Raw genomic sequence first — 27205 nt, forward strand, 5'->3', positions numbered from 1 at the left:
CTCAGGCTGACTCACCTGTACTCAGACTGTGCACGCGTGGCAGACAAATCTGTCGAACTGTCAGACCACCTGAGAAAGGTGTTCAGAGCGCAAGTACCAGCCTCCAGGGACCGGATTCCACACCGGTCCCAATTCCACAGTCAATGAATTCATCAGAAAGCGACGAACTTCCCGTACCTCACTTCCTACTCCACACCCGGGGTCTCTGGAGTCAGGTGGCTCAGATTGATGACGCACGCTGGCCCCCTCCTTTCACCGCAGTGCCTCAGCCAAACCGACTGCGGTCGCCACCCCGCCCCCTTCCGGGCGCCATTAAGAGCGTGGCGGTAGCCCGGCGTTTGCCGTCCGGCCCTGCCGGGACCGATGCCCTCTAGCGGCCCAGTGTCTAAAAGCCGCCAAAGAGGACGACCCATGGCATCCCGGAGCTGTGACAGTAAGGTCGCCCTCCTCTTCAGGGAGGAACGTAGGTTAACGGGTACTATGTGGCGCCACCTCGCGTATAAGTGGTCGCGCGGCAGGCAAGGAGAGCTGGGGGGCGGGGAGAAAGGAGGAAGCGGACTTGGTGGTGCAGAATTGGGCTCACGGAAGGGATTGGGGAAAACTACGTTTCCCTGAAGCCTACGCGGCTAGAAGCGGGTTGAAAAGGGGGCCGGAAAGCGGAGTGCACGACAGGGGTCAGAGACTGCCTCTGAACTCGAATTCCCAGGGTGCATCACAGCTTCCGGTGATTGCGCGCGCACTGCGGCCGCGGGCGCTGCGGCGCGTCTGGTGCACCAGTTAACGCGGGACTCGATTTCCCAGGGTCCCGCCGCTTGAGTCTCCGTCGGGCGGGCGCGCGCGAGACACCGAGCGAGGTGGCAGAGGCGGCAGCCCAGTCTTCTGGGTCCTCTTCGTCTTCGCCTTTCTTCTCCGTTTCTGCTCCGTCGGCCGCTGCCGCCACGGTCCCCGGCCCGATCGACATGGCGGCGGTGTTGCAGCAAGTCCTGGAGCGCACGGAATTGAACAAGCTGCCCAAGTCGGTCCAGAACAAACTTGAGAAGTTCCTTGCTGACCAGCAGTCCGAGATCGATGGCCTCAAGGGGCGGCACGAGAAATTTAAGGTGGAGAGCGGTAAGTGCGACACTCTTCGCGCCCTTGTTTCTGGACGCGACCCCAGCGATGGCTGGTCTCCTCCCCTTGCAAGCTCGCACCATCCACGGCTTCACTGCTAGCTAGCATCGCTTCTCCGGCTCCGTGGGCACCATAGGCCTTCTCGTAACTGCTTCCCTCACAGTTTGATACGAAGGAGCCTGTTTGTTTGTTTTTAAAATGTAAATCCACATTGAGTTCCTGTTTTCTTTGCAATTAGGGTGGTCTCATTTAGGGACGCCTAACGTTGTCTGGCAAACAGAAATTGTGAGGATTTGGGTCTGTTTACACCGGACTAGGGATCTGCGACTCCTAACTCTTCTAAGCCTAGAGTACCCTGTCTGTATGTTGCACGTTAAATGATAGTAATTTCTGCTCTGTTTTCTAGTCATCTGCCTTCAAAGGCCTATGTCTTTAATGATAACTTCCTGCACTTGTTCTGAGTCTGTCTCGCTGTGGTCCGTTTTGTGTTCGCAAAAACGAGTAGATGCATAAGGCAGCGCTGGAAACACAGTGCACGTGCAGTAAATGTTTAATATATACGACTTCTTTCTAAAAGTTGGACTTTGATAGAAAATATATTAAGACCTTTTAAATACCTGTAGTAGACTCTCAAATAAGAAAGTTCCTCACAATGGTGACTTGAATATCATTGAAGAAATATTAAGAGCATAGTAATTATCATTAGTAAAATACAAACCATCTGTTGTGTGTCCTGGTTTACCAGGTGTGTGTCTTGGTTAACCAGGTTTTTTTGGGGGGGGGGGCGGGCGGTGCGGGATTGGTAACTGGTTTTTGCTAAGTGGATTGAAAGTTCTGAAGAAGTTTTCATTTTAAAAAAATAAATAAAATTACTAAGCAGAATTGATGTTGAAAATTAATTCTCTGAATCCCAACACTGAATATAGTGCACTGCATTCTATGTGTTAATTTACACAATAAATATTGAGCGTCTTCTATGTGCTTCTAATGTGTTGAACAGTACACTATCAGTCGCTTCCCTTGGAAAGTTAACATGTTTATTTTTACATAAATTTAGTAATTTTATATGTTCAGGCATTATTTTGGCTATTTTAAAACAAACCTTTTTAAAGCAAAGCAGTTTTTAACCTAAATAATTTTTTCTCCATTTAATAAATATATTTTTTTGGTCTGCTTTATGCTAAGAAGTCTACTGATGTGTGGGGAAAATGCTATGATAAATGAGACATGTTGCCTGCCTTGAAGAATTTCATAATCTTGTGGAATAGGCAGAAAAATAATTTGTTAAAACCTTCTCAGGCCTTATTTTCTTTTGTCATTTTACATATGTCAGTTGGAAATGTTGGATTAAAGTCCTTTTCTGTACTCGATCTATTTATCTTTACTCAAATTCTCTCTTATTTGGAGTGTGGGTCCCAATACTATGTCTTAAATTTTAAAATCAAGGTTATCAAAAATAAGTAGCAGTGTCGACAGTGTGTACATGTATGTTTGATTTTTTTTTTTTTTTCCCTCTGATCATCTGTAGAACAACAGTACTTTGAGATAGAGAAGAGGCTGTCCCACAGTCAGGAGAGACTTGTGAATGAAACACGAGAGTGCCAAAGCTTGCGGCTTGAGCTGGAGAAGCTCAGTAAGTATTTAATTATATCTTTCTAATATTAGAGTATTGAGGTCTTCAGATCCTCCTTTGTATGCTTTGGAAACATTTATTTACTGTATATGAAAATACTGATTGTCCTTGTTTTCATTTCTGGTAATATCATGTTTTTTTCTTTCAGTGTGATTTTTTTTCATTCAGTGGTAAAGACTTTGAAAGAGTCCAGGGCTTAATGGTCAGGAGGCATGGGTTCTAATTCTGACTGCTATTAAAAACTCTTATGTCATATGTAAATCATAACAGTGTTTGATTATTGTTTATAAAATGGCTAGAGCTACTTGTCTATCTACTTAAACAGCTGTACAGGTCAAATGAGGTATATATGAAAGCATTTTGAAAAGGCTAAAGCATCATCCAACTGAAAAAGTAAAGAGAGTGACTTAATTATTTTTATGTTGTTGAAAAATTAAAGCCTATTAGTTTCATTATTATATTCATGTTTTAACTCTTGTTATGATATTTATAACTACTTATGAACTTCAGGATGTAATTTCCTCTTTAAGGCCTAATTCCATTGAAAGATGAACAGCTATTTTTCTTCTTAATTAATTTTCTTACATCATTAAGTCCTAGAAAGTACACAAGATCTTAAAGGTCCTGACATTTCTTGGGAGGATGATGTGTTTTTTGTGCCTTGTTTACAGAGAAAAAAGCGAATGTCAGGAAGATCTTTATAGAGTATGGGCATAATATTTGTTATTAGGTATAGGTGGATTTTAATTTCATTGGGAATGCAAGAAGCTAATAATTAAGAGAATGGCTGAAACATTAGTCTTCTTTCTTAACCAAGTCCATGCCCATCGGCTGTATGTTTGAGTCGAAACACTTTTCAACTAATTTTGGCACATCTCATTTTTAAAACGTGATGTATACATATGATGGTATGTATACATGTGTAATGAGGGTATGAATACTTGAGTAGCTACATCTGATTTATCACCTGTACACAGTTTTGTCTTGGCATAAAAAAAAAGGTTTGTAGAGCAATAGTGCTAAAAAATTTCAAGAAAATGACTGTGATCCCAGCTTCTTTTATGAGATCTGGAAAAGGGAGAGGGAGGAGAAGATGGGGATGAACCTAGTTAGACATGCCTTCCTGGGGTGTACAGTTTATATTTTTATATTTTTTTAGTTTGGAAGCAGTAAATAACATTAAAATGACATAGAAAATTTGGACAAATTTAGCAGGTTTTTTGTTTTTCTTTTAATAAACGAATTGTTTAACTTGGAAGTAATAATAATGTATTTGTTCATTAAATTACCAGCACATAACATAGACGTGTTTCAGTGGAAGAAAGTTTCAGAAAGTATCATCTTCCTAATTATTGGAATATGTTTAGAAGAGAAACTTTAGGGGAGATAGCCCATTATGAGTAGAGATTGTGGGACTGAAAATTCAGTATCAAGCATAGCTCTTTTTAGCGTGGTAAACCAGCTGAATTAGTTATCCATTATTGTGATTTACTCTGTATACATTTCATGTTTGAAATGTGTACTCTGTATACATTTAAATGTTATTATTTATTCTCTTGATTTTGTCTTTTTCCACTTAATTTTTGAATTTGCAAATACAATTAATTCACTTTTTTACGATTGATTTAGAAGATGTCATTGAAAAATAAGGAAATTGGTAATTGCAAATACTTTTTCCTAAAAATGTTGGCTAAAATGATCACAAATATGATTTTGAAGACAGGATAGCATATTTAAAACTTTGTACTAGAAATACAGTAAATTTGGGTTGTACTCACGAATTTGGAACGCAGTGTTGTGCAGCTCTACCTTTCTGAAACTCAGTTTCTTAATTTCAAAACGTGTGTGGGTGGCCATTGAATACAAACTGTCATCGCAAATTTTAAGCTTATGTACGTGTGTTCATAAAATTCCTTTTATCCAGACAGTCAACTGAAGGTGCTAACTGAGAAAAACAAAGAACTTGAAGTGGCTCAGGATCGCAGTATTGCGATTCAGGTAAAAGTTATTCCTGTGAATAAAGCTAATTGTAAACCTGGTACTTGAGGAAGTTTTCTATTCTGATTGTGCTTATTGGTTGTTTACTCAGTGGGAAGATGAAATATGTTCAGTTAGGAGAAGCTACTAACAAAAATGTATATACATAAATTCCTTAATAGGATTTTATGTTTTAATGATTGATTGGATATTCCTTTTACTTATTAGAATATGTAAGTTCTTGATATAAAAAAACACTTGCTTTTAGCTGTGTAGCTCTTAAGTCATGATTTAAAAAAAATTTTTTTGCATTATAAGTGCCATAAATCTGTAAGTAGGGTAGATATTCATAGATCCATCTGGCTGTCTATCCACCCACTTACCTACCTATCTTCCTTCCATTCTTTTAGAAATTATCTATTTAATGCTTACTATTGCCTAGGCATTATTTCAAGTATTGTGATACAGTTGGGGATATGTGTGAATCCACATTGGTAATCATTTCCTTAGAGTAGTGATTAAGAATAACAGATTGAATATGATTACAAGGATTGCGGGCCAGTTTGTTTACTAAAGTGGTCATACCCAATGATTCTTTGATCAGATAGACCTTTAGACTCTTGCCATTGCTTTTTAAAAATTTGCGTTTGATTGGAGGTTAAAAAATATTTGATATATGGAAGACACTTACAGTGGGAAAGAGTGATAGACTTGATCCAATAGAAATTTAAAATTTTCTACATAAAAAGAATTAAAAAGCAAATAAATCATAGAAAGTATTTTCTCAATAAAAATATGACTATATATATCCTTAATACATGACTACTTTCAAATTATAAGAAAAATTATTCAAAGGGGGAAATGGGCAAAGGTTTTTAAAACCAGACAGGAAGCTGTACAAATAGCCAATAGCAATATGAAATATTATTCTACTTCACTTGTAATCAGAAAAATGCAGATAATGCAACAATGTATTTATTTTTCACCTCCCCATGTTAACACTGATTTTTTTGTTTCTCCTTTTTTTTTTTTTTTTTTTTAAGCATAATCTTCACTTCTGGCATAAGTGGCTTCACATTGGCAATTATGACTTCAAGAAGAGCCTATAAATTGCCGTTGTCTTGCTGCAAAGCAATTTGACAAAATATATTAAGAGTTTTAAATAATTCTGTGTCTGGGGATCTTTCTTGAGAAATAATTTGAGCCAGGGTGCAGTGATATTCATTAAAGTTTTATAACAGCAAAAATTAGACGTAAATTAAGTTTCTTATAAACGCTTGTTGAAGTAATTATATAATTATATGACACTTTCAAGTGATTAAAAAGCGACACGGGAAATTTTTTTGTGAGTCTAGGAAGAATAATTTTTAAAAACCCAAAATATGAACAGAAGTGTTGAGATTATGGGTAGTTTTTAAACATTTTTATGTATAAGCCATAAGTAAGAAAACCAACCATTTTTAAACCACTGCTAATGTTAACTAAGGTGCCAATTCCATGTTCATTTCTATATATTTGATCAACTTGATTTTCTTATTTAAATGTTTTATGCTTACTCCTTTATATGACAGAGCCAGTTTACAAGGACAAAGGAAGAATTAGAAGCTGAGAAAAGAGACTTAATTAGAACCAATGAGAGACTGTCTCAAGAACTTGAATATTTAACAGGTATGAAAAAGGACCTTAGTCTCTAACTTCACTCTTTCCTTTCTCTTCTAACAGTGCTAAGATTTAATCCCCAGTCCATTTCTATTAGCTGGTGTTTGTCATAGCTCAGAATAGAGTTCAGAGAAATATCCTGTTGTTTCTCCTACTCATTTATCTCTAGATCATTCTGAGCCCTTAAAGAGGTGTCTATAGACAAGTACACAAATGAAAAACATCTGAAGGAATTTGGACCAAGGTTTATGTACTACAATATTATTTATAGTATCAAATTGGAAACTGTTCAGATGTTCAGTTGTAGAAGCTGAACTCCTTTTGATACAGACACACTTGCTGGTATAAGCTGTCCACAAGCATTCAATATAAGAACCTAAAAGGAGAGCCCATATTTAAAAGCACAGGCTGAAAGAATTAGGAAGCAAGAATATAAGATATTTAGACATAGAATATAATATGTAATACAGTTGATGTATTCAAGTGAATGTGACTCTTAAGCAGTTTAATGGTATCCAGTTCCCTTTGGTTCCTTTTTATAAGATTTTTCAGAATTTTTATTTCTACTGAAGGAAGAATTTTCAAATACTTACGTTACTGTACAATAATAGTCAATTAGTAACTATTCTCAGAAAAATTAATTCAAAGTATTTGTTGATGATTTTGATCAGCTAATGGGTAAGTAAAATTAAATTTTTTCATAAAAACTTTCATGTAAGGAATACAAAAATAATTAAGTATGTATATTCCTGCTGTTTTGAGTGTAAGGTTTTAATATGTACCATTGCTTTTTAACTTAAGAAATGGCTAATTTGTGAAATTTTAATAGACTTTTGGTTAATATGAGGGAATTAATGTTAATGTTGTATATTTAGCTTTAGATACTGCATTTAAAATAAGATAACCAGTATAATTTACATGCTTGGTTGGATGCATGAATTTGACTTCATCATCTATTTGTTAAAATTAAATTTGTGATTAAGTATGGCAGAAACAAGTTAAAATAGAAGAGTTGAGAACTACTTATATAAATGTTTGTATTCCTAGAGATGCATTTTTGATGTTTGGTTCCTCTGACCATTCATTAGTCATTTTCACATTCTCTTCTGACCTTTCTAGAGGATGTTAAACGTCTAAGTGAAAAACTTAAAGAAAGCAATGCAACAAAGGGTGAGCTTCAGTTAAAATTGGATGAACTTCAAGCTTCTGATGTTTCTGTTAAGGTGAGAAACAATTTCTAATGCACAGAATACAACTTTTGATTAAAACTCACCTAAATTAAATTTTAAATATAAGCAAGTTATCTATAAATGAATTAAAAGCTATATTTTTTATTATCAGGGAATTAAGTTTTAAGACAATTTTAATTGAACTGTTTTGCTTATATGATGTTTGTTTCATATTGTTCTTACCTGATTCTCTTTTCTGTTAAGAGTCCATGCAAATACTTATTTCTGTTGTAAAAGTTCTGCTTGTGTACCTTAGCTATACACAAAATCTTTTGAATAACCATATATTATATTTAACTGTAAACCTTTTTTTCTTGGATTTCCTTAGTATCGAGAAAAACGCTTGGAGCAAGAAAAGGAGTTGTTACATAATCAGAATACTTGGCTGAATACAGAGTTGAAGACCAAAACTGATGAACTTCTGGCTCTCGGAAGAGATAAAGGAAATGAAATTCTTGAGCTTAAATGTAATCTTGAAAACAAAAAAGAGGAGGTAATTTAGTAAAATTGTATCTTTATGTTAGTTACAGTTTACATTTGTGTGCCAGCTTATACAAATTTATTCAGTGGAGTACCAAATTAAATATATTGTAAGATTAGGGGTCAATGTGAAGGACATAACTCATAAATATTTGGCCTAGGAAATTAACCAGTTACTTTTTTTTATCAGATTATAATTGATTTACAATGCTGTGTTAGTTTCTACTGTACAATGAAGTGAATCAGCTATATGTATACCTACATCCCCTTCCTCTTGGACCTCCCTCCCATCCCCCATCCCACCCATCTAGATTATCACAGAGCACCGAGCTGAGTTCCCTGAGCTATACAGCAGGTTGCCACTAGCTCTCTTTTTTACACATGGTAGTGTATTTATGTCAAACCTAATCTCCCAGTTCATCCACCCTCTGCTTCCCCCACTGTGTCCACACATCCATTCTCTACATTCCTGCCCTGGAAATAGGTTCACCGGTACTATTTTTCTAGATTCCACATGTATGCGTTAATATACGATATTTGTTTTCCCTCTGTGACTTGCATTTAAATAAAGAACTTACATATCCTTGGATGAATTTTCATACTATCTACTGTCTTATGGTGTGTCCTTCCTAAGACACATGTTTAAGAAGTGGTGGTGAGTTTCTCTGAGCTAAAACTAAACATGTTGTTCTGTGAGCTATTTTTCATTTTCTTAAACATTCATATTTTATGTAAAATGCTTTTTTGGGTGTGGGGGATTATTTTGCTTTTACTTGACAGCTAAACTTTATTTTTAACATCTTTATTGGAGTATAATTGCTTTATAATTGTGTGTTAGTTTCTGCTGTATAACAAAGTGTATCAGCTATACATATACACATATCCCCATATCTCCTCCCTCTTGCGTCTCCCTCCCACCCTCCCTATCCCACCCCTCTAGGTGGTCACAAAGCACCAAGCTGATCTCCCTGTGTTATGCACCTGCTTCCCACTAGCTATCTATTTTACATTTGGTAGTGTATATATATCCATGCCACTCTCTCACTTTCTCCCAGCTTACCCTCCCCCTCCCCATGTCCTCAAGTCCATTTTCTACATCTGCGTCTTTATTCCTGTCCTGCCCTTAGGTTCTTCAGAACCATATTTTCTTTTTCTTTTAGATTCCATATATATGTTTTAGCATACGGTATTTGTTTTTCTCTTTCTCACTTGCTTCACTCTGTATGACTGACTCTAGGTCCATCCACCTTACTACAAATAACTCGATTTCATTTCTTTATATGGCTGAGTAATATCCCATTGTATATATGTGCCACATCTTCTTTATCCATTCATCTGTCGATGGACACTTAGGTTGCTTCCATGTCCTGGCTACTGTAAATAGAGCTGCAATGAACATTGTAGTGCATGACTCTTTTTGAATTATGGTTTTCTCAGGGTATATGCCCAGTAGTGGGATTTCAGGGTCATATGTTAGTTCTATTTTTAGTTTTTTCAGAAACCTCCATACTGTTCTCCATAGTGGCTGTATCAGTTTACATTCCCACCAACAGTGCAACAGGATTCCCTTTTCTCCACACCCTCTCCAGCATTTATTGTTTGTAGATTTTTTGATGGTGGCCATTCTGACTGGTGTGAGGTGATATCTCATTGTAGTTTTGATTTGCATTTCTCTAACGATTAGTAATGTTGAGCATCCTTTCATGTGTGTGTTGGCAATCTGTATATCTTCTTTGGAGAAATGTCTGTTTAGGTCTTCTGCCCATTTTTGGATTGGGTTGTTTGTTTTTTTAATATTGAGCTGCATGAGCTGCTTGTATATTTTGGAGATTAATCATTTGTCTGTTGATTCGTTTGCAAATATTTTCTCCCATTCTGAGGGTTGTCTTTTCATCTTGTTTATGGTTTCCTTTGCTCTGCAAAAGCTTTGAAGTTTCATTAGGTCCCATTTGTTTATTTTTGTTTTTATTTCCATTTCTCTAAGAGGTGGGTCAAAAAGGATCTTGCTGTGATTTATGTCATAGAGTGTTCTGCCTATGTTTTCCTCTAAGAGTTTGATAGTGTCTGGCCTTACATTTAGGTCTCCAATCCATTTTGAGTTTATTTTTGTGTATGGTGTTAGGGAGTGTTCTAATTTCATTCCTTTACATGTAGCTGTCCAGTTTTCCCAGCACCACTTATTGAAGGGGCTGTCTTTTCTCCATTATATTCTTGCCTCCTTTATCAAAGATAAGGTGACCATACGTGCGTGGGTTTATCTCTGGGCTTTCTATCCTGTTCCATTGATCTGTATTTCTCTTTTTGTGCCACTACCATACTGTCTTGATTACTGTAGCTTTGTATTATAGTCTGAAGTCACAGAGCCTGATTCCTCTAGCTCCGTTTTTCTTTCACAAGATTGCTTTGGCTATTCGGGGTCTTTTGTGTTTCCATACAAATTGTGAATTTTTTTGTTCTAGTTCTGTGAAAAATGCCACTGGTAGTTTGATAGGGATTGCATTGAATCTGTAGATTGCTTTGGGTAGTATTGTCATTTTCACAGTGTTGATTCTTCCAGTCCAAGGACATGATATATCTCTGTATCATCTTTAATTTCTTTCATCGGTGTCTTATAGTTTGCTGCATACAGGTCTTTTGTCTCCTTAGGTATGTTTATTCCTAGGTATTTTATTGTTTTTGTTGCAATGGTAAATGGGAATGTTTCCTTAATTTCTCTTGCAGAGTTTTCATCATTAGCATAGGAATGCAAGAGATTTCTTTGCATTAATTTTGTATTCTGCTAATTTACCAAATTCATTGGTTAGCTCTAGTAGTTTTCTGCTAGCACCTTTAGGATTCTCTATGTATAGTATCATGTCATCTGCAAACAGTGACACCTTTACTTCTTCTCTTCCGATTTGGATTCCTTTTATTTCTTTTTCTTCTGATTGCTGTGGCTAAAACTTCCAAAACTATGTTGAATAATAGTGGTGAGAGTGGGCAACCTTGCTTGTTCCTGATCTTAGTGGAAATGGTTTCAGTTTTTCACCATTGAGGATGATGTTGGCTGTGGGTTTCTCATATATGGCCTTTATTTTATTGAGGTAAGTTCCCTCTCTGCCTGCTTTTTGGAGGTTTTTTTAATCATAAATGGGTGTTAATTTTGTTGAAAGCTTTTTCTGCATCTAGTTAGATGATCATATGGCTTTTCTCCTTCAGTTAATGTGGTATATCATATTGATTGATTTATGTAATTGAAGAATCCTTGCATTCCTGGAATAAACCCGGCTTGATCATGGTGTATGATCCTTTTAATGTGCTGTTGCATTCTGTTTACTAGTGTTTTGTTGAGGATTTTTACGTCTATGTTCATCAGTGATGTTGGCCTGTAGTTTTCTTTCTTTGTGACATCTTTGTCTGGTTTTGACATCAGGGTGATGATGGCCTCGTAGAATAAGTTTGGTAGTGTTCCTCCCACTGCTGTATTTTGGAAGAGTTTGAGAAGGATAGGTGTTAGCTCTTCTCCAGATGTTTGATAGAATTCACCTGTGAAGTTATCTGGTCCTGGGCTTTTGTTTGCTGGAAGATTTTTAATCACAGTTTCAATTTCAGTGCTTGTGATTGGTCTGTTCATATTTTCTGTTTCTTCCTAGTTGAGGCTCAGAAGGTTATGCTTTTCTAAGAATTTTTCCATTTCTTCCAGATTGTGCATTTTATTGGCATATATTTGCTTATAATAATCTCTCATGATCCATTGTATTTCTGCAGTTTCAGTTGTTACTTCTCCTTTTTCATTTCTGATTCTATTGATTTGAGTTTTCTCCCTTTTTATCTTGATGAGTCTGGCTAATGGTTATCAATTTTTTTTATCTTCTCAAAGAACCAGAGTTTAGTTTTATTGATCTCTCCTATCATTTCCTTCATTTCTTTTTCATTTATTTCTGATCTGATCTTTATGATTTCTTTCCTTCTGCTCACTTCGGCATTGTTTTGTTCTTCTTTCTCTAATTGCTTTTGGTGCAAGGTTAGGTTGTTTATTTGAGATGTTTCTTGTTTCTTGAGGTAGGATTGTATTGCTATAAACTTCCCTCTAACAACTGCTTTTGCTGCATGCCATAGGTTTTGGGTCATCATGTTTTCATTGTCATTTGTTTCTAGGTATTTTTTGATTTCCTCAGTGATCTCTTAGTTATTTAGCAGTGTATTGTTTAGCCTCCATGTGTTTGTATTTTTAACAGATTTTTTTTCTATAATTGATACGTAGTCCCATAGCATGTGGTCGGAAAAGATACTTGATATGATTTCAGTTTTCTTAAAATTACCAAGGCTTGCTTTGTGACCAAATATATGATCTATCCTGGAGAATGTTCCATGAGCACTTGAGAAGAAAGTGTATTCTGTTTTTTTGGATGGAATGTCCTATAAATATCAATTAAGTCCATCTTATTTAATGTATCATTTAAAGCTTGTGTTTCCTTATTTATTTTCATGTTAGATGATCTGTCCATTGGTGAAAGTGGGGTGTTAATGTCCCCTACTATGATTCTGTTACTCTGAATTTCCCCTTCTATGGCTGTTAGCATTTGCCTTATGTATGTACGTGTTCCTATGTTGGGTGCATAAATATTTACAATTGTTATATCTTCTTCTTGGGTTGATCCCTTCATCATTATGCAGTGCCCTTGTAAGTCTCCTATAATAGGTTTTATTTTAAAGTCTATTTTGTGTGATATTGGAATTGCTACTCCCGCTTTCTTTTGATTTCCATTTGCGTGGAATATCTTTTTCCATCCCCTCACTTTCAGTCTGTATGTGTCCCTAGGTCTGAAGTGGGTCTCTTGTAGACAGCATATATACTGGTCTTGTTTCTGTATCCATTCAGCCAGTCTCTGTCTTATGGTTGGAGCATTTAATCCATTTACATTTTAGGTAATTATCGATATGTATGTTTCTGTTACCATTTTCTTAATTGTTTTGGGTTTATTATTGTAGGTCTTTTCCTTCTTTTGTGTTTCCTGCCTATAGAAGTTCCTTTAGCATTTGTTGTAAAGCTGGTTTGGTGGTGCTGAATTCTCTTAGCTTTTGCTTGTCTGTAAAGGCTTTAATTTCTCTGTTGAATCTGAATGAGATCCTTGCTGGATAGGGTAATCTTGGTTGTAGTTTTTTCCGATTCGTCACTTTAAATAGGTCCTGCCACACCTTTTGGTTTGCAGAGTTTCTGCTGAGAAATCAGCTGTTAACCTTATGGAGATTCCCTTGTATGTTATTTGTTGCTTTTCCCTTGCTGCTTTTAATATTTTTTTCTTTGTATTTAATTTTTGATAGTTTGATTAGTATGTGTCTTGGCGTGATTCTCTTTGGATTTATCCTTTATGGGACTCTCTGGCTTCCTGGAGTTTATTCAATATTTCCTTTCCCATGTTAGGGCAGTTTTCAACTATCATCTCTTTAAATATTTTCTCAGTCCCTTTCTTTATCTCTTCTTCTTCTGGGACCCCTATAATTTGAATGTTGGTGAATTTCATGTTGTCCCATAGGTCTCTGAGACTGTCCTCAATTCTTTTCATTGTTTTCTTTATTCTGCTCTGCAGTAGTTATTTCCTCTATTTTATCTTCCAGGTCACTTATCTGTTCTTCTGCCTCAGTTATTCTGCTATTGATTCCTTATAGAGAATTTTAAATTTCATTTATTGTGCTGTTCATCATTGTTTGCTCTTTAGTTCTTCTTGGTCCTTGTGAAACGTTTCTTGTATTTTCTTCATTCTATTTCCAAGATTTTGGATCATCTTTACTAACATTACTGTGAATTCTTTTTCAGGTAGACTGCCTATTTCCTCTTCATTTGTTTGGTCTGGTGGGTTTTGCCTGCTCCTTCATCTACCCTGTGTTTCTCTGTCTTCTCATTTTGCTTAACTTACTGTGTTTGTGGTATCCTTTTCGCAGGCTGCAGGTTTGTAATTCCTGTTGTTTTTCGTGTCTGCCCCTAGTGTGTAACGTTGGTTCTTTAGGTTGTGTGGGCTTCCTGGTGGAGTGGACTGGTGTCTGTGTTCTGGTGGATGAGGCTGGATCTTGTCTTTCTGGTGGGCAGGACTGCATCTGGTGGTATATTTTGGGGTGTCTGTGAGCTTATTATGATTTTAGTCAGCCTCTCTGCTAATGGGTGGCGTTGTGTTCCTTTCTTACTAGTTGTTTGGCATGGGGTGTCCAGCACTGGAGCTTGCTGGTTGTTGAGTGGAGCTGGGTCTTAGCATTGAGATGGAGATCTCTGGGAGAGCTTTCACCATTTGATATTACGTGGGGCCGGGAGGTCTCTGGTGGACCAATGTTCTGAACTCGGTTCTCCCACCTCAGAGGCTCATGCTTGACACCCGGCCAGAGCACCAAGACCCTGTCATCCACACAGCTCAGAAGAAAAGGGAGGAAAAAAAAAGGAAGGAAGAAAGAAAGAAAAATAAATTAATTAAATTAAATTAAGTTATTAAGATAAATAACAAAAAAATATTGAAAGTAAAAAATAAAAAAGGAAAGAAAGAAGAGAGCAATGAAACCAATAAACAAATCCACCAATGATAACAAGTGCTAAAAACTATACAAAAAAAAAAGAAAGAAAATAGACAGAACCCTAGGATAAATGGCAAAAGCAAAGCTATACAGACAAAATCACAAAAGAAGCATACACACACACTCACAAAAAGAGAAAAAGGAAAAATATATATACAAAAAAAAAGGGAGAGGGCAACTAAATCAGTAAACAAATCTACCAATGATAATAAGTTCTAAATATTAAACTAAGATAAACATAAAACCAGAAACAAATTAGATGCAGAAAGCAAACCCCAAGTCTACAATTACTCTCAATGTCCACTGCCTCAATTTGGGATGATTCGTTGTCCATTCAGGTATTCCACAGATGCAGGGTACATCAGGTTGATTGTGGAGCTTTAATCCGCTGCTCCTGAGGCTGCTGGGAGGGATTTCCCTTTCTCTTCTTTGTTTGCACAGCTCCTGGGGTTCAGCTTTGGATTTGGACCCACCTCTGTGTGTAGGTCGCCTGCGGGCATCTGTTCCCCACCCAGACAGGACAGGGTTAAAGGAGCAGCTGATTAGGGGGCTCTGGCTCACTCAGTCCTGGTACTTGGCAGCTAAACTTTATACCAAATTAATTTCAGTTAATACAACATCCTTCCCCCCAACCAACTCTACTTCTTTGTTTCTAGGTTTCTAGAATGGAAGAACAGATGAATGGCTTGAAAACATCAAATGAGAATCTTCAAAAGCATGTAGAGGATCTGTTGACCAAACTGAAAGAGGTGTAGTTGACCAGTTTAAAATGTCTCTTTTACAAAAATATTGTAACACTTAGGAAGCTGTTGATTTATAAAATGATTTCATATTTTGAACCATTCCTGGCACCACAAAATGGCCAGGGCACTTTCATATGATGTAACTAGGCTAAAATTGCTAGAATCAGTTACATACTATATCCAAAGTACTGTCTAAAAATGAGTATGGTTAATTTTAATGACATTTAAATATCCTACTTTAAGATAAAAATATCATTAACATTTTATCCTTAAGATAATTTATCTCTATAATGACAACTGATTTTAATTTTAGTGTTTTAGTCTTCATCTCTTTACTTTCAAAACTGAATTTTTTATCTTGGCATTTGATAAGCATTCTAAATTCAGTTCAAATCAGACTGTTCTAATTTGGTTTTTGGTGTTGGCTTTTTTTTTTTCCCCTCAGGCCAAGGAACAGCAGGCCAGTATGGAAGAGAAATTCCACAATGAATTAAATGCTCACATAAAACTCTCTAATCTTTACAAGGTAGGTACCGTACCATATGCTTTAGTGTCCTAATGGTGCATTATTGGATGTTGGGTAACTTTTTTAAGATTAAATTTTAGAGTGCTGCTGATGATTCAGAGGCAAAGAGCAATGAACTGACCCGAGCAGTGGATGAATTACACAAACTTTTGAAGGAAACTGGAGAAGGTAAGACTTTCCAATTATGGGAAGATTATTTTGTTTTTAGATAGAAGGTACTGTTTTCTTTACCCTTCTGTAGATTTTTGGATTTGGAGGTCAGATACCTTATTAGGAACAAAATTTGATATAGAAGAAAGATCCTTAGGTCAAGAAATTTTAAATTCTTTTTTCAGCAAATATTTGAAAATATAAGTAGCTAACATTTTTCTGTTTCTTTCATTTGATAACCTTATATATATATTCTGATTTGTAATAGGAAATTTTTCTTCCATTTTTGAAACGTTTCCTTTGATAAATACATATAGGTTTATAGTTTGGGTACTCTCTTAATCCATAAATAAGCCTTACTTTTTAAGTTATAATGTATTTTAAAGTCTTTGATTTCATATATTCCTGCTTTTTTTTAATGTAAGTTATTTATGTATGATCTTTTCCAGGCATTTCCTATGTTCTAGACATCTAAGATCAGATTAAAACCAAAGAGACACTTAGAGCCACTTTTTTTATAATTTGAGTTCCCCTATTTTCCCCTCTTATAAAAGGGACATCAAAAGGAGAAATAGATTGACTAGGCCAGGACACCAGAGGAATTATAAGTACATCAAGAGCTTCCAGTGGGTAATAACTGTCAACCACAGCCTCTGTAGAATTTAATATTGTCTGCTGACTATTCTGTTACATTCTGTAACTCAAAGATTTTAATTATGTGCTTGATTATTCTGTCTCTAAAAATGTTTTTAGCCAATAAAGCAATACAAGATCATCTTCTAGAAGTAGAGGAATCTAAAGATCAAATGGAAAAAGAAATGCTTGAGAAAATAGGGAAATTAGAGAAGGAATTAGAGAATGCAAATGACCTGCTTTCTGCCACAAAACGTAAAGGTATGGATTAATAGATGCTTATTAAAGGTTTGAAATACTAGAACTTCCCTACATAGTCCTCACTTAACTTCACTAATAGTGTTTGTCCTGTTGTGATGTAGGAAACTCATTAAGTTATAGCATTACAATTTATTTATTTTTAGTTCAGCATTACTTTATCTGTATCTTTATTGTATTGTTAGGTATAAGTACCATTTGATCACACATAATTGTGTGTCAATTTCCAGAATAGCTTTAACTATAATTACTGCATGGTTTTTAGAATTCTGTTACTTGTCATATTTTATATAGTCTTCATAGGAATTTATATGTAATGTACAGTAGGTATCACTTTTACTTGTAAGAAATATTAGTGGCTTTACTTTGAAATTTTACAAAAATATACTCGATTTCTGTGTGTTGGCACAGGGGCCATCTTGTCTGAAGAAGAGCTTGCAGCCATGTCTCCTACTGCAGCAGCCGTAGCTAAGATAGTGAAACCTGGCATGAAGCTAACTGAGGTAAAAATGGTATTAAATCTTGTTATTTGCCTTCAGCAAAAGTGTTCACATCTCTCTGACACTTATGCCCCAGAAAAATTATTCTTAAAGTTGCCTAGTGATTAACAGATCATTTTAGGGAAAGCTTTCTTACTTTTTTTTGTTTGTTTGTTTGTTTTTAGTTGTGCCTCATGGGCTCCTTAGTTGTGGCATGCAAACTCTTGGTCCCCGGACCAGGGATCGAATCTGGGCCCCCTGTTTTGGGAGCGTGGAGTCTTAACCAGTGTGCCACCAGGGAAGTCCCCAGGAAAGGCTTTCTTGGTTCCTGGTTCTGTGTAACATACAGTAAACATTTCCATCTTGTGTAATTGCTAATGAATGTTTATGAAGAAGCTAGACAAACTGTATATATCTGTTATGCTTAGGTTTGAAATGACCCCTCTTCTTCTTTCAGCTGTATAATGCTTATGTGGAAACTCAGGATCAGCTGCTTTTGGAGAAACTAGAGAACAAAAGAATTAATAAGTATCTAGATGAAATAGTGAAAGAAGTTGAAGCCAAAGCACCAATTTTGAAACGCCAACGTGAGGAGTATGAACGTGCCCAGAAAGCTGTGGCAAGTTTATCTGTTAAGCTTGAACAAGCTATGAAGGTTGGTTCCATTCCTAAATTTTAACTGTAGAAAAAATACATATGAGAAACCATTTACTAGATAGGGTAGTTCTTTCTTAGAATTAAAGAATTTAAGTTAAAAGGCTAACCACTTTTTCAGTGATAGGGTAATTATATATTTTAAAACTTGTCATTACATTATTAAACATCTGTAATTGCAAAATGTTTTATCTTTATTCAGCTAACATTGAAAACCTTTAGCATCTTTTAAGACATTTGGGATGATTTCTGTAGGGTTCTCTAGTGGATGATAAATAGCCAAATCTCCCTGGGCTACTCTTCAGATTAAAATAACAATCTCTGTTAATAGAACCTTTCTAAATTTAGCAATAGGCATTTTTTGTCAGGCAATTCTGATATTCTGTCTAGAAATGATAATATTGTTTGACTTATCATTGAAAAGAATTCCTTTTTTTAAATATCGTTTCACAATTTGGCAAATCTTTATATACATTATTTTGTTACTGTTCCTTTGCATATTAGAAGTACTAAAGAAGCTTGTAAATATTCTTTACCTCTTAAGATTCCTTTTTAATAGGTAATGGTTTAAAAAGAGTATTTATATGCTGATAATGTTGTTTTTAGGATACAACTGTTATTACTGAGAAATCTTCAAAATTTATTAAGCAAGTTTTATTGGGGAAAATCAGTTAAATCAACTTGTATCTAAACTGATAAATTTTTTTGAGAGTATAAATATATTGTATAAATAAATTGTATCCTTAATTCAACTTAAACTTTTGTTGCTGTTGTTATTACAATTTAGATGTCAGTTTAAATCAGGGTGTATTGTGTCTAATGGTCTCTTTCTCCTAAATCAAATGATGTCTAGCAGTCTTGCCTTGACAGAGTATTAGGTTTTAGACACACCTCTGCCCCTTTGATGTGGTTTAAAACGAGGTCCTTTGGATCTACTTGACTTTCTCACTGTTGAGAGTGAGCATTTTGCTTGGAGCTTATTGTCTGAAGGAGGTAGTAAAGTAGAGGGGCTTAAAAATCAGATAATAGCAGCTGTTCATTGTGGGGAAGACCTATTTGTTAATTCATCACTAACATACAGGTACAGTAATAAATACAGACTTTTTTCATAACTGCCGAAGACTTTAAAGATAATTTCTGTATGTTTTTCATCACTGAATCTTCTGTCCATAACATACATCGTGTCCATTCTAGATTCTGTGGTGCTTATTTGTTAGATTCTTAGAGCTTTATAACCAAATTACTTCCTTCCTTGGCATCTTAATTTATCCCAGTTTGAACTCAGTAGATTTGTGTCGTTACCATCTTTCATGAATATTTGCCTGCTTCATTTTGTCAGCTGAAATTGGTTTATCCATATTCCCTGAGGGCACTGTGCTCAGAGGTACTTTAAACACCAGGAAAAATATGAGCCATCTTTCACTCGAATAGTGTGTAAAACATTATTATGTGAAAACAGTACACTAAGAAGCAAATTTTGTATGAATTTGAGATAAAACATAAGATTTCAAAGATATTTTTTGCTTACGTCAAGCTCCTCAAAACTGTGCCCCTAAATCCCTAATGATATTGTGATGCTAAACTTTACAGAGCACTGCAATATGCTGTAATTTCTTTCCTTTTTTTAACAGCCTTGTTACATTGGTTGCTGCTTCTTTAGAATTAATTCCTGATGCATTTTTAATAAAACCAAGTTTTTTATGCATCTTACCCAACATTTTTTACTTTTAACATTTGTTTCCAGATAGTATAATAATGATCATCATTGTAATGCAGTCCTTTGTTTTTGTCTTAGTAACGAAGCTTTTGAGAGTATTTCTCTGATATCATTTGATAATATAGTATGAATTTGGTGTGGCTGTAACATTGTAGTTCACAGTTAACTTAGGGGGAATTCCTCATCGTTATCGTACAGTGATGAACATTATAATGAGCAATATTTGAGATATTAAGAAATACATGTATTCCTATTTTTAAGAAATTTCTCTTTAGAGGCTAGTATATAGAATTTTTTTTTTTATAAGTTGATTACTGTGGTATTTGAGCACTGTATATTTTTGTTGTTTGTGTAACTGATATTTATATAGATCTTAGAAGGAAAAACAATTTTCATTTGACTTTTCATTTTAAAGGAGATTCAGCGATTGCAGGAGGGCACAGATAAAGCCAATAAACATTCATCTGTGCTTGAAAGAGACAATCAAAGAATGGAAGTACAAATAAAAGATCTTTCACAACAGGTTAGAATTTTTTGTTTCTTTTCCTGTATTTTTTCCCTGAACTGACTGCCTAGTAGTGTTTGAATCTGTTTGCAGGTATGTAAGGTAGAACTAGCACATATGAAATTCTCATCAACTAAGAAACCACTCTAGCAGAATTGCAACCTAGTCATTGTTTTCCCGTAGCTGCTCCCCCTTTTCTTTTCCTTACGTGTTTGATAAATTTTCAAATTGAAGGTACTGGTTGTAATAAATGAAGTAATTCAAAGGTAAATAAAAGTTTTCTTCCCCCTGCCCAAGTCCCAGAGTTAACAGAATGGTGTTATTCTTTCACCAATGGTGTATTCTTTCACGTCTTCTTATACGTACAGATACACAAGAGCATATGTAAACATATGTAAACATTCTTTGTTTTTACTAAAATAAAATCATGCATTTTGTATATGCATCTATAAATGCATTACCGTACCACTTTTTTTTTTAACTGAACAGGTTTGGAAATGTAGGTCTGTTTTGTTCATATATTTTACCCTAATTTTTGTGTGTGGGTATACACACGTACACACAAACATAGATAAAAATTTCACATGAATGAAATTAACATCTATTTTCCATGCTCCCCTTCTGCCCCACCACATAACACATATAAAAGCATGCGAGTGCAAGCATACACACACACACACACACACACAAAATGGGTATATATTTCTGTGTGTTTTATTTGGTCTTTGTTTTAGAAAAATGGAACCATGCTTCTGGAATCTGTTTTTTAAAAAAATAGTAGTTTTCATTATGTATGTCCATAGAAATGAAAAATAAATTTTTTCATTAAGGTTTTCTTTATTTAGGCCTTAATATCTAAAATGATAAGCTTGATGTTTTGTTTTTCAAGATAATTTAATACTAAGTTGACAGTGTTCATAAAGTAACATTGTCATTTGAAAATTTTTACTTCTAAACATTTCCAGAATCAAAGCCAATACTATTTGATAACATATTAAAACCCTTTTTTAGATTAGAGTGCTTCTAATGGAACTTGAAGAAGCGAGGGGTAACCATGTAATCCGTGATGAGGAAGTAAGCTCTGCTGATATAAGTAGTTCATCTGAAGTAATATCACAGCACCTAGTATCTTACAGAAACATTGAAGAGCTTCAACAGCAAAATCAACGTCTCTTAGTGGCCCTTCGGGAACTTGGGGAAACCAGAGAAAGAGAAGAACAAGAAACAACTTCATCCAAGTAAGCGATAGACTACTTTGGTTTATTCAGCAAACATTTATTGAAACCTTTTGTGTGCCCCTAACAGTGCTGGATATTGGGAATATAGTGATTTAGGAGAAAAAAAAAAACAGCTGAGCAACAATACCCAAAAAAACAAAAATTCTACTCTCAGGGACCTCAGTTTGTGGATGAGACTGATAATAGATAAAATAGATAATAAGATCAATAAATAGATAATTTTAGTTCAGTGTGATTAGTGCTGTAATAGATGAGCCTATCCATGGGAGCGTAGGGTATGAGACCCAGCCTAGATTTTAGGGAACAGGCCAGGCTTCATGGAGAAGATATTTAAGGAATTACAGTAAAGAATTTTTGGGGAAAAAATGGTTTTGGTACTAGAGGAGGAAGAATGGCTATGAAAGTAAGAAGACTGGAGTTTGGACTCAGTGGAATTGGTTTAATTTTTGCAAACAAATTTTTCAGATGACGTTGGTGAGTGCCTGTATCCTATATGGTGGGGGTTTTAAAAGTGATTCTTAAAATAGCAGCAGAAGAAAGAAAGGATAAGAGAGATGAAAATACTGTGCTTAATGATAGGCGATAAAATGCTTAGTCAATTTGCAATAGAAATTATGACTGCCTCTCAATCTCAGTCCTGTGAAATAGACTGATTTCTTTTCCTGCAGAATAACTGAGCTTCAGCTCAAACTTGAGAGCGCCCTCGCTGAACTGGAACAACTCCGTGAATCACGGCGACATCAAATGCAGCTTGTTGATTCCATAGTTCGTCAGCGTGATATGTACCGCATTTTGTTGTCACAGACAACAGGAGTTACCATTCCTTTACAAGGTAGGTTTTTATACGTATCTTAAAAGTTTCCAAGTATTTTGGGGAAATATTTCTGAAATGTATATTAGGGAATGGATTTTGCAATATAACTAGTATCTACTTTAACAGTGCAAACTTCAAATTTGACTACCATATATAAGTGATCATAGCACGTCATCAATTCTAAAATATATTAGGTAAGAAAAATGCTGATCATTGTTGAAAAATATGCATCTGAGAGGCAATGAATTACAGTGTTTATTCTGGTTATGTTTTGACATTTAATCTGCAAAAATTACCTTTATTTAACTAGAAGTCATAAATAACTTTAATAAGTTGTTTAGTAGGTTCTTTGTCTCATAATTTCTATAATCTTATGATTTCATTTAAATGAGTCAGCTTGTTTTTTGGTAATGACGCATTTTGTGAAGAAATGTTACATCATTCTTTTTACGTTTCTGAAGCTTCAAGCTTAGATGATAGTTCTCTTGTGTCAACTCAAAAACGTTCAAGTACATCACAGACTGTTGCCACTCCTACTCCAGTACCTGTAATTGAGTCAGCAGAGGCTATAGAAGCCAAGGCTGCCCTTAAACAGGTAAAGACCCCACCTTTACAGCTTTATCTTGGGTCAGGTTTTTTGAGAACATGGACTATCATCTTCTAATAATTTCTCCAATATTTAGTTGCAGGAAATTTTTGAGAGCTACAAAAAAGAAAAGGCAGATAATGAAAAAATGCAGAATGAGCAGCTTGAGAAACTTCAGGAGCAAGTCACAGATTTGCGATCACAAAATACCAAAATTTCTACCCAGCTAGATTTTGCTTCTAAACGGTAAATTTTCTTTTCAAAAATTAAGTCTAAACGGTATACTTAGTTTTCAGTTGAATCAAATTCAAGTGTTAATTTGCAATAGTGTTACTTTTTTTGGTGGATTCTGATCCAGGATGAGATGTACAGGGGTTCATTTTTTACTTTTGGTTAATGATTATCCTGGATATTGCTAAGGAGTCCAGGTAGTTATTTAGTTAAGTTGAAGTTCATGTAAGGAATGTTGCTATTTTTCCTTCCTGAGATTAAAGAAGATACTGTTTCCATAGGAGTTAATTATTTTAAGTAAGGAAGATAAGAGAACTATGAGCAAATTCAGCCTTTTCTAGTCTAGGTAGAAGAGAGGCAGGCTCTAGCGAGTTAATTTTGGGAAAATTCACTTTCTTGGTCACTTAACAAAGGAATAATGGTAAATTTCATTCCATAGTTATTACCAGAGCCATTGAATACTTGTTAGTTTATCAAGTTAGGAAAAAACTTATTTCTTTGTATACTACATGGTCAAACTGTTTTTGTAAGTATATGACAAGCAGTTGTTTCTGTACATTCCAACAATTTGATATCCCAATAAAAGCACCTTTTTTTTCCTATGTTGATAGCTCTAGCCAGCCATTTTCTAAGCTTTCAAGCACATAAGAAAATAACATGAAGAATTTTAGAGAGAAAAAAAGGACTGGCAAAAATCCATCACTAACCATGAGTGAATATCTTAAATTGCATACTGTATTGTGATGGGTGTCTCGTGTATCAACATTATATGGCATTATTTTGAATATGATTAGAATACTTGTAAATGAGTAAGATTAAAAAGTTAATTCAGCATGAAATACTGTGCTTAATTAGAATTTGAATTTGACTGCTAAATGTGGAATTTAGAAAAAAGAATGGAGATTTTTACATTATTACACAGGCCACTGTTTTCATATTATTAATCATGTAAAATTAAGTTCTTGTGAAAATCAAGGAACTAAGCTAGGATATAGTACTTCAGTTGCTTATGGAATTTTTTTTTTTCATATAAGTTATGAAATGCTACAAGATAATGTTGAAGGATATCGTCGAGAAATAACATCCCTGCACGAGAGAAATCAAAAACTCACTGCAGCAACTCAAAAGCAGGAACAGATCATCAACACAATGACACAAGATTTGAGAGGAGCTAATGAAAAGCTAGCTGTTGCAGAAGTGAGACCAATTTCCGGCATCTCACTTGCGTTATAAGTTGCATTTGACACTTGTTTTTTAATTATTACTTTGCTTTTACTGGTTGGTGTAATGTAGATATTTGAGGTTTGTGAATTACATGTCCTTATCAAATAGTTTCCAGGCATCCACTTGTCCATCAGATCAGTTGGGTGATTGTTTCTAATAAAACTAGAGAGGGAAAGAAGTTTGTTTGTCTAGACTAAGATTGTCTTACAGATTTTCCATTTCAAAATAAATTTGTAAGTCACTGTTGCTCTAGTTGCAACAAAGGCAGTGGGTGAATATTTTATCCATTCTTATTTCTAATAAAGGACAGTATAAAAATTTCATTAGCATTGAATTATATTTCTGAATTTCAATGAATAAAATATAATTGATGAAATGAATGATGAATATAAATGTCAATCAGAAATTGACAGTACTTTCAACTAAATTCTAAATTCTTTGAAGGTAAATTTTCATACAATGCTTTACTTTTTATAAAATTGTCTCTCACAGCTTTTTAATCATTACTTATGAACTAGGTACAGTTGTCCCCCATTTGGCCTATCGAGAAACAGACGCAGAAGCTAAGTAATTTGCCTGTTTTGGGGCCATGATGAGAGATGGGTTGGTTGGGACTTAAAACCTAGCTTTTCTAATTCTGTTGGCTATATTCTTTCATTTTTGTCTTGTACCCACTCCTTTGTGGAGACTAGACAGCAGCACTTTTTCAAACTGGTGGAGTAAGTTTTATGATTGATAGTTTTTGACTCATCCTGAAAATATGAATATTTGAGGATATTGATTTTCAGTGAACCCTCCTATATCCCGTGAAACTCAGAGTCTTTATGGGGAAAAAAAGTTTAATCAGTCAGCACTTTCAAACAGATACTTAGAAACCAAGCTTAGATTCTAAACTTGCATAATTTAATAGTATGCAGGTATGACTATAGCACAGTTTTTCAGTTTTGCCTCTTACACTCTGGCATTTTAGATTTTTTTATTGTTTGTTTTAAAGTCTGATTTGTTAGAGCAAAGATAGTGTAAGTATTTGTGGTAATTGCAAGATTTTTTCCTTTGATCTATTAGTATTTCCAGTATTTGCTTCATATTTCAATACATGAAACTAAGAGTTGTATTTCCTTATATAGTGAAGAGATGTAGTCTCTACTGTTAGTTTCTAACATTAAGAAATATGTAGTAATGAAGAATCATTTTAATTTTATAACTGTGTTATTACATTTGACACATTGCTTTTCAATATTTTTTCTTTAACTTGTATTTGCCTCAAGGTAAGAGCAGAAAATTTGAAAAAGGAAAAGGAAATGCTTAAATTGTCAGAAGTTCGTCTTTCTCAGCAAAGAGAATCTTTGTTGGCTGAACAAAGAGGGCAAAACTTGCTGCTAACTAATCTGCAAACAATTCAGGTAACCAAATGAAAAAGGACATGTAGAAAAATTAAGTTATATTTGAACAATTTTGACATTGTATTTTCTCAGGTTTCTTAATGAGAAAATTCATGTCATTTTCGTCATGCATTATGATCATTGAATTTGAAGTTTATTAAGACGTCAATATTCTAAATAAAACATTTAAAGAAAACTGACTGAAGCCATGCAATTGGCAGTTTTAATCTTCAGGTCTATATTTAGAGTCCTGTACAGCTTAATTGCGTACAAGATTAAATCTTTGGTTTATAGTCTTTAAAACTTCAAGAAATCTGAATGGCCATTGGTAATATGGTTTTTATTTTCCCTATTAAATAGATGTTTTAGTATGGAAAATGTCAAAATACCTTCTTGGTAAATGTTTTAGATATTAACCTCTTCATGTAGAAATGAGTTGTATTCCCATAATTTTCTATTGCCTTTGGGTTTTCTTTTTGGTGGGGGGGTTTACTTTTTTCTTAAGTATAACAAAAATCTTTTTTTACCTTAGGGAATATTGGAACGATCTGAAACAGAAACCAAACAAAGGCTTAGTAGCCAGATAGAAAAACTGGAACATGAGATATCCCATCTAAAGAAGAAGTTAGAAAATGAGGTGGAACAAAGGCATACACTTACTAGAAATCTAGATGTGAGTCTGTGTTCTGAATTTCTATAGAATGTTTATGTTTAAAAATTAAGCTGGTGTGTAGATAAACTGTCATCTCATGTTGAAGCATAGTTTTGAAGAGATCTCTTACAGACTCTTAAGTTTTTCTTGCCTTTTTGTATGCTTAGTAATTTTTGATTGGGTTTTATCCTATTGGGTGCTGGATATTTCTGTATTTCTATAAATCTTGAGCTTTGTTCTGGAATGCAGTAAAGTTCATTGAAAATAGTTTGATTCTATTGAATATATTTTGTACGATTTATTAGGCAGGCCCAAAGCAGTGCTCAGTTTAGAACTAATTATTCACTGCTACCAAGCCAGTATCTTCCTGACTACTAGTCCCAGTGCCCAGTGAATTAAGAGCTTTTGCAGTCAGGCTGCTGGAAACAGGCATTATTTATTCCTAATAACTCTCTCTGAGCACCAGAGAGTCTTCATTCAGTCTCTTTGGGTGATTCTTTACCCTGTCTAGGGTAATTTCATAGGCATGCACTGATCACAATTTTGCTGAATATTCAAGAGGGATCCTGTGCAAATCACAGTACTCTGTGCAGCTCTCTTCTCTCTGATAGTCTGTCTTATGAATTCAAACTAGCCTCCTTCTACTCTCAGTTCTATGTTCTCAATTCAGGAATCCTGTGGGCCTCATTTCCCTTTCCCTATGCCTTAGCCTGCACACTCTTAAATCAATAAGCTGGGAAATTGTAGGGTTCACCTCTTTTGTTTCCTGACTCAGGTATCACAGT

General features: G+C 35.1%; 2 protein-coding genes across 5 annotated transcripts in view; one reads left to right on the forward strand and one right to left on the reverse strand.

The window, feature by feature from the left end:
- Positions 1–138, reverse strand: part of ODR4 (odr-4 GPCR localization factor homolog) — a 117019-nt gene extending 116881 nt beyond the window's left edge. For all 4 annotated transcript variants that reach the window (XR_003794524.1, XR_003794525.1, XM_029229657.1 and 1 more), the window contains exon 1: positions 16–138. The gene's annotated coding sequence lies outside the window, so the exon portion shown is untranslated. The remainder of the gene's footprint in view (positions 1–15) is intronic.
- Positions 139–259: 121 nt separating this feature from the next.
- Positions 260–27205, forward strand: part of TPR (translocated promoter region, nuclear basket protein) — a 64713-nt gene continuing 37767 nt past the window's right edge. The window contains exons 1-21 of the mRNA XM_029228935.1: positions 260–433; positions 802–1110; positions 2639–2743; positions 4668–4741; positions 6292–6388; positions 7499–7602; positions 7937–8101; positions 15285–15377; positions 15817–15897; positions 15978–16065; positions 16801–16941; positions 17350–17441; positions 17875–18072; positions 20204–20311; positions 21305–21531; positions 22200–22363; positions 22807–22940; positions 23029–23177; positions 24197–24359; positions 25655–25789; positions 26301–26441. Coding sequence (XP_029084768.1) covers positions 364–433; positions 802–1110; positions 2639–2743; positions 4668–4741; positions 6292–6388; positions 7499–7602; positions 7937–8101; positions 15285–15377; positions 15817–15897; positions 15978–16065; positions 16801–16941; positions 17350–17441; positions 17875–18072; positions 20204–20311; positions 21305–21531; positions 22200–22363; positions 22807–22940; positions 23029–23177; positions 24197–24359; positions 25655–25789; positions 26301–26441 — 2838 coding nt within the window. The 5' untranslated portion in view covers positions 260–363. The remainder of the gene's footprint in view (positions 434–801; positions 1111–2638; positions 2744–4667; positions 4742–6291; positions 6389–7498; positions 7603–7936; positions 8102–15284; positions 15378–15816; positions 15898–15977; positions 16066–16800; positions 16942–17349; positions 17442–17874; positions 18073–20203; positions 20312–21304; positions 21532–22199; positions 22364–22806; positions 22941–23028; positions 23178–24196; positions 24360–25654; positions 25790–26300; positions 26442–27205) is intronic.

The sequence above is a fragment of the Monodon monoceros genome, unplaced genomic scaffold (genome assembly GCF_005190385.1).
Source record: "Monodon monoceros isolate NGI ecotype Baffin Bay Population unplaced genomic scaffold, NGI_Narwhal_1 Super_Scaffold_18, whole genome shotgun sequence".
NCBI lineage: Eukaryota > Metazoa > Chordata > Mammalia > Artiodactyla > Monodontidae > Monodon > Monodon monoceros.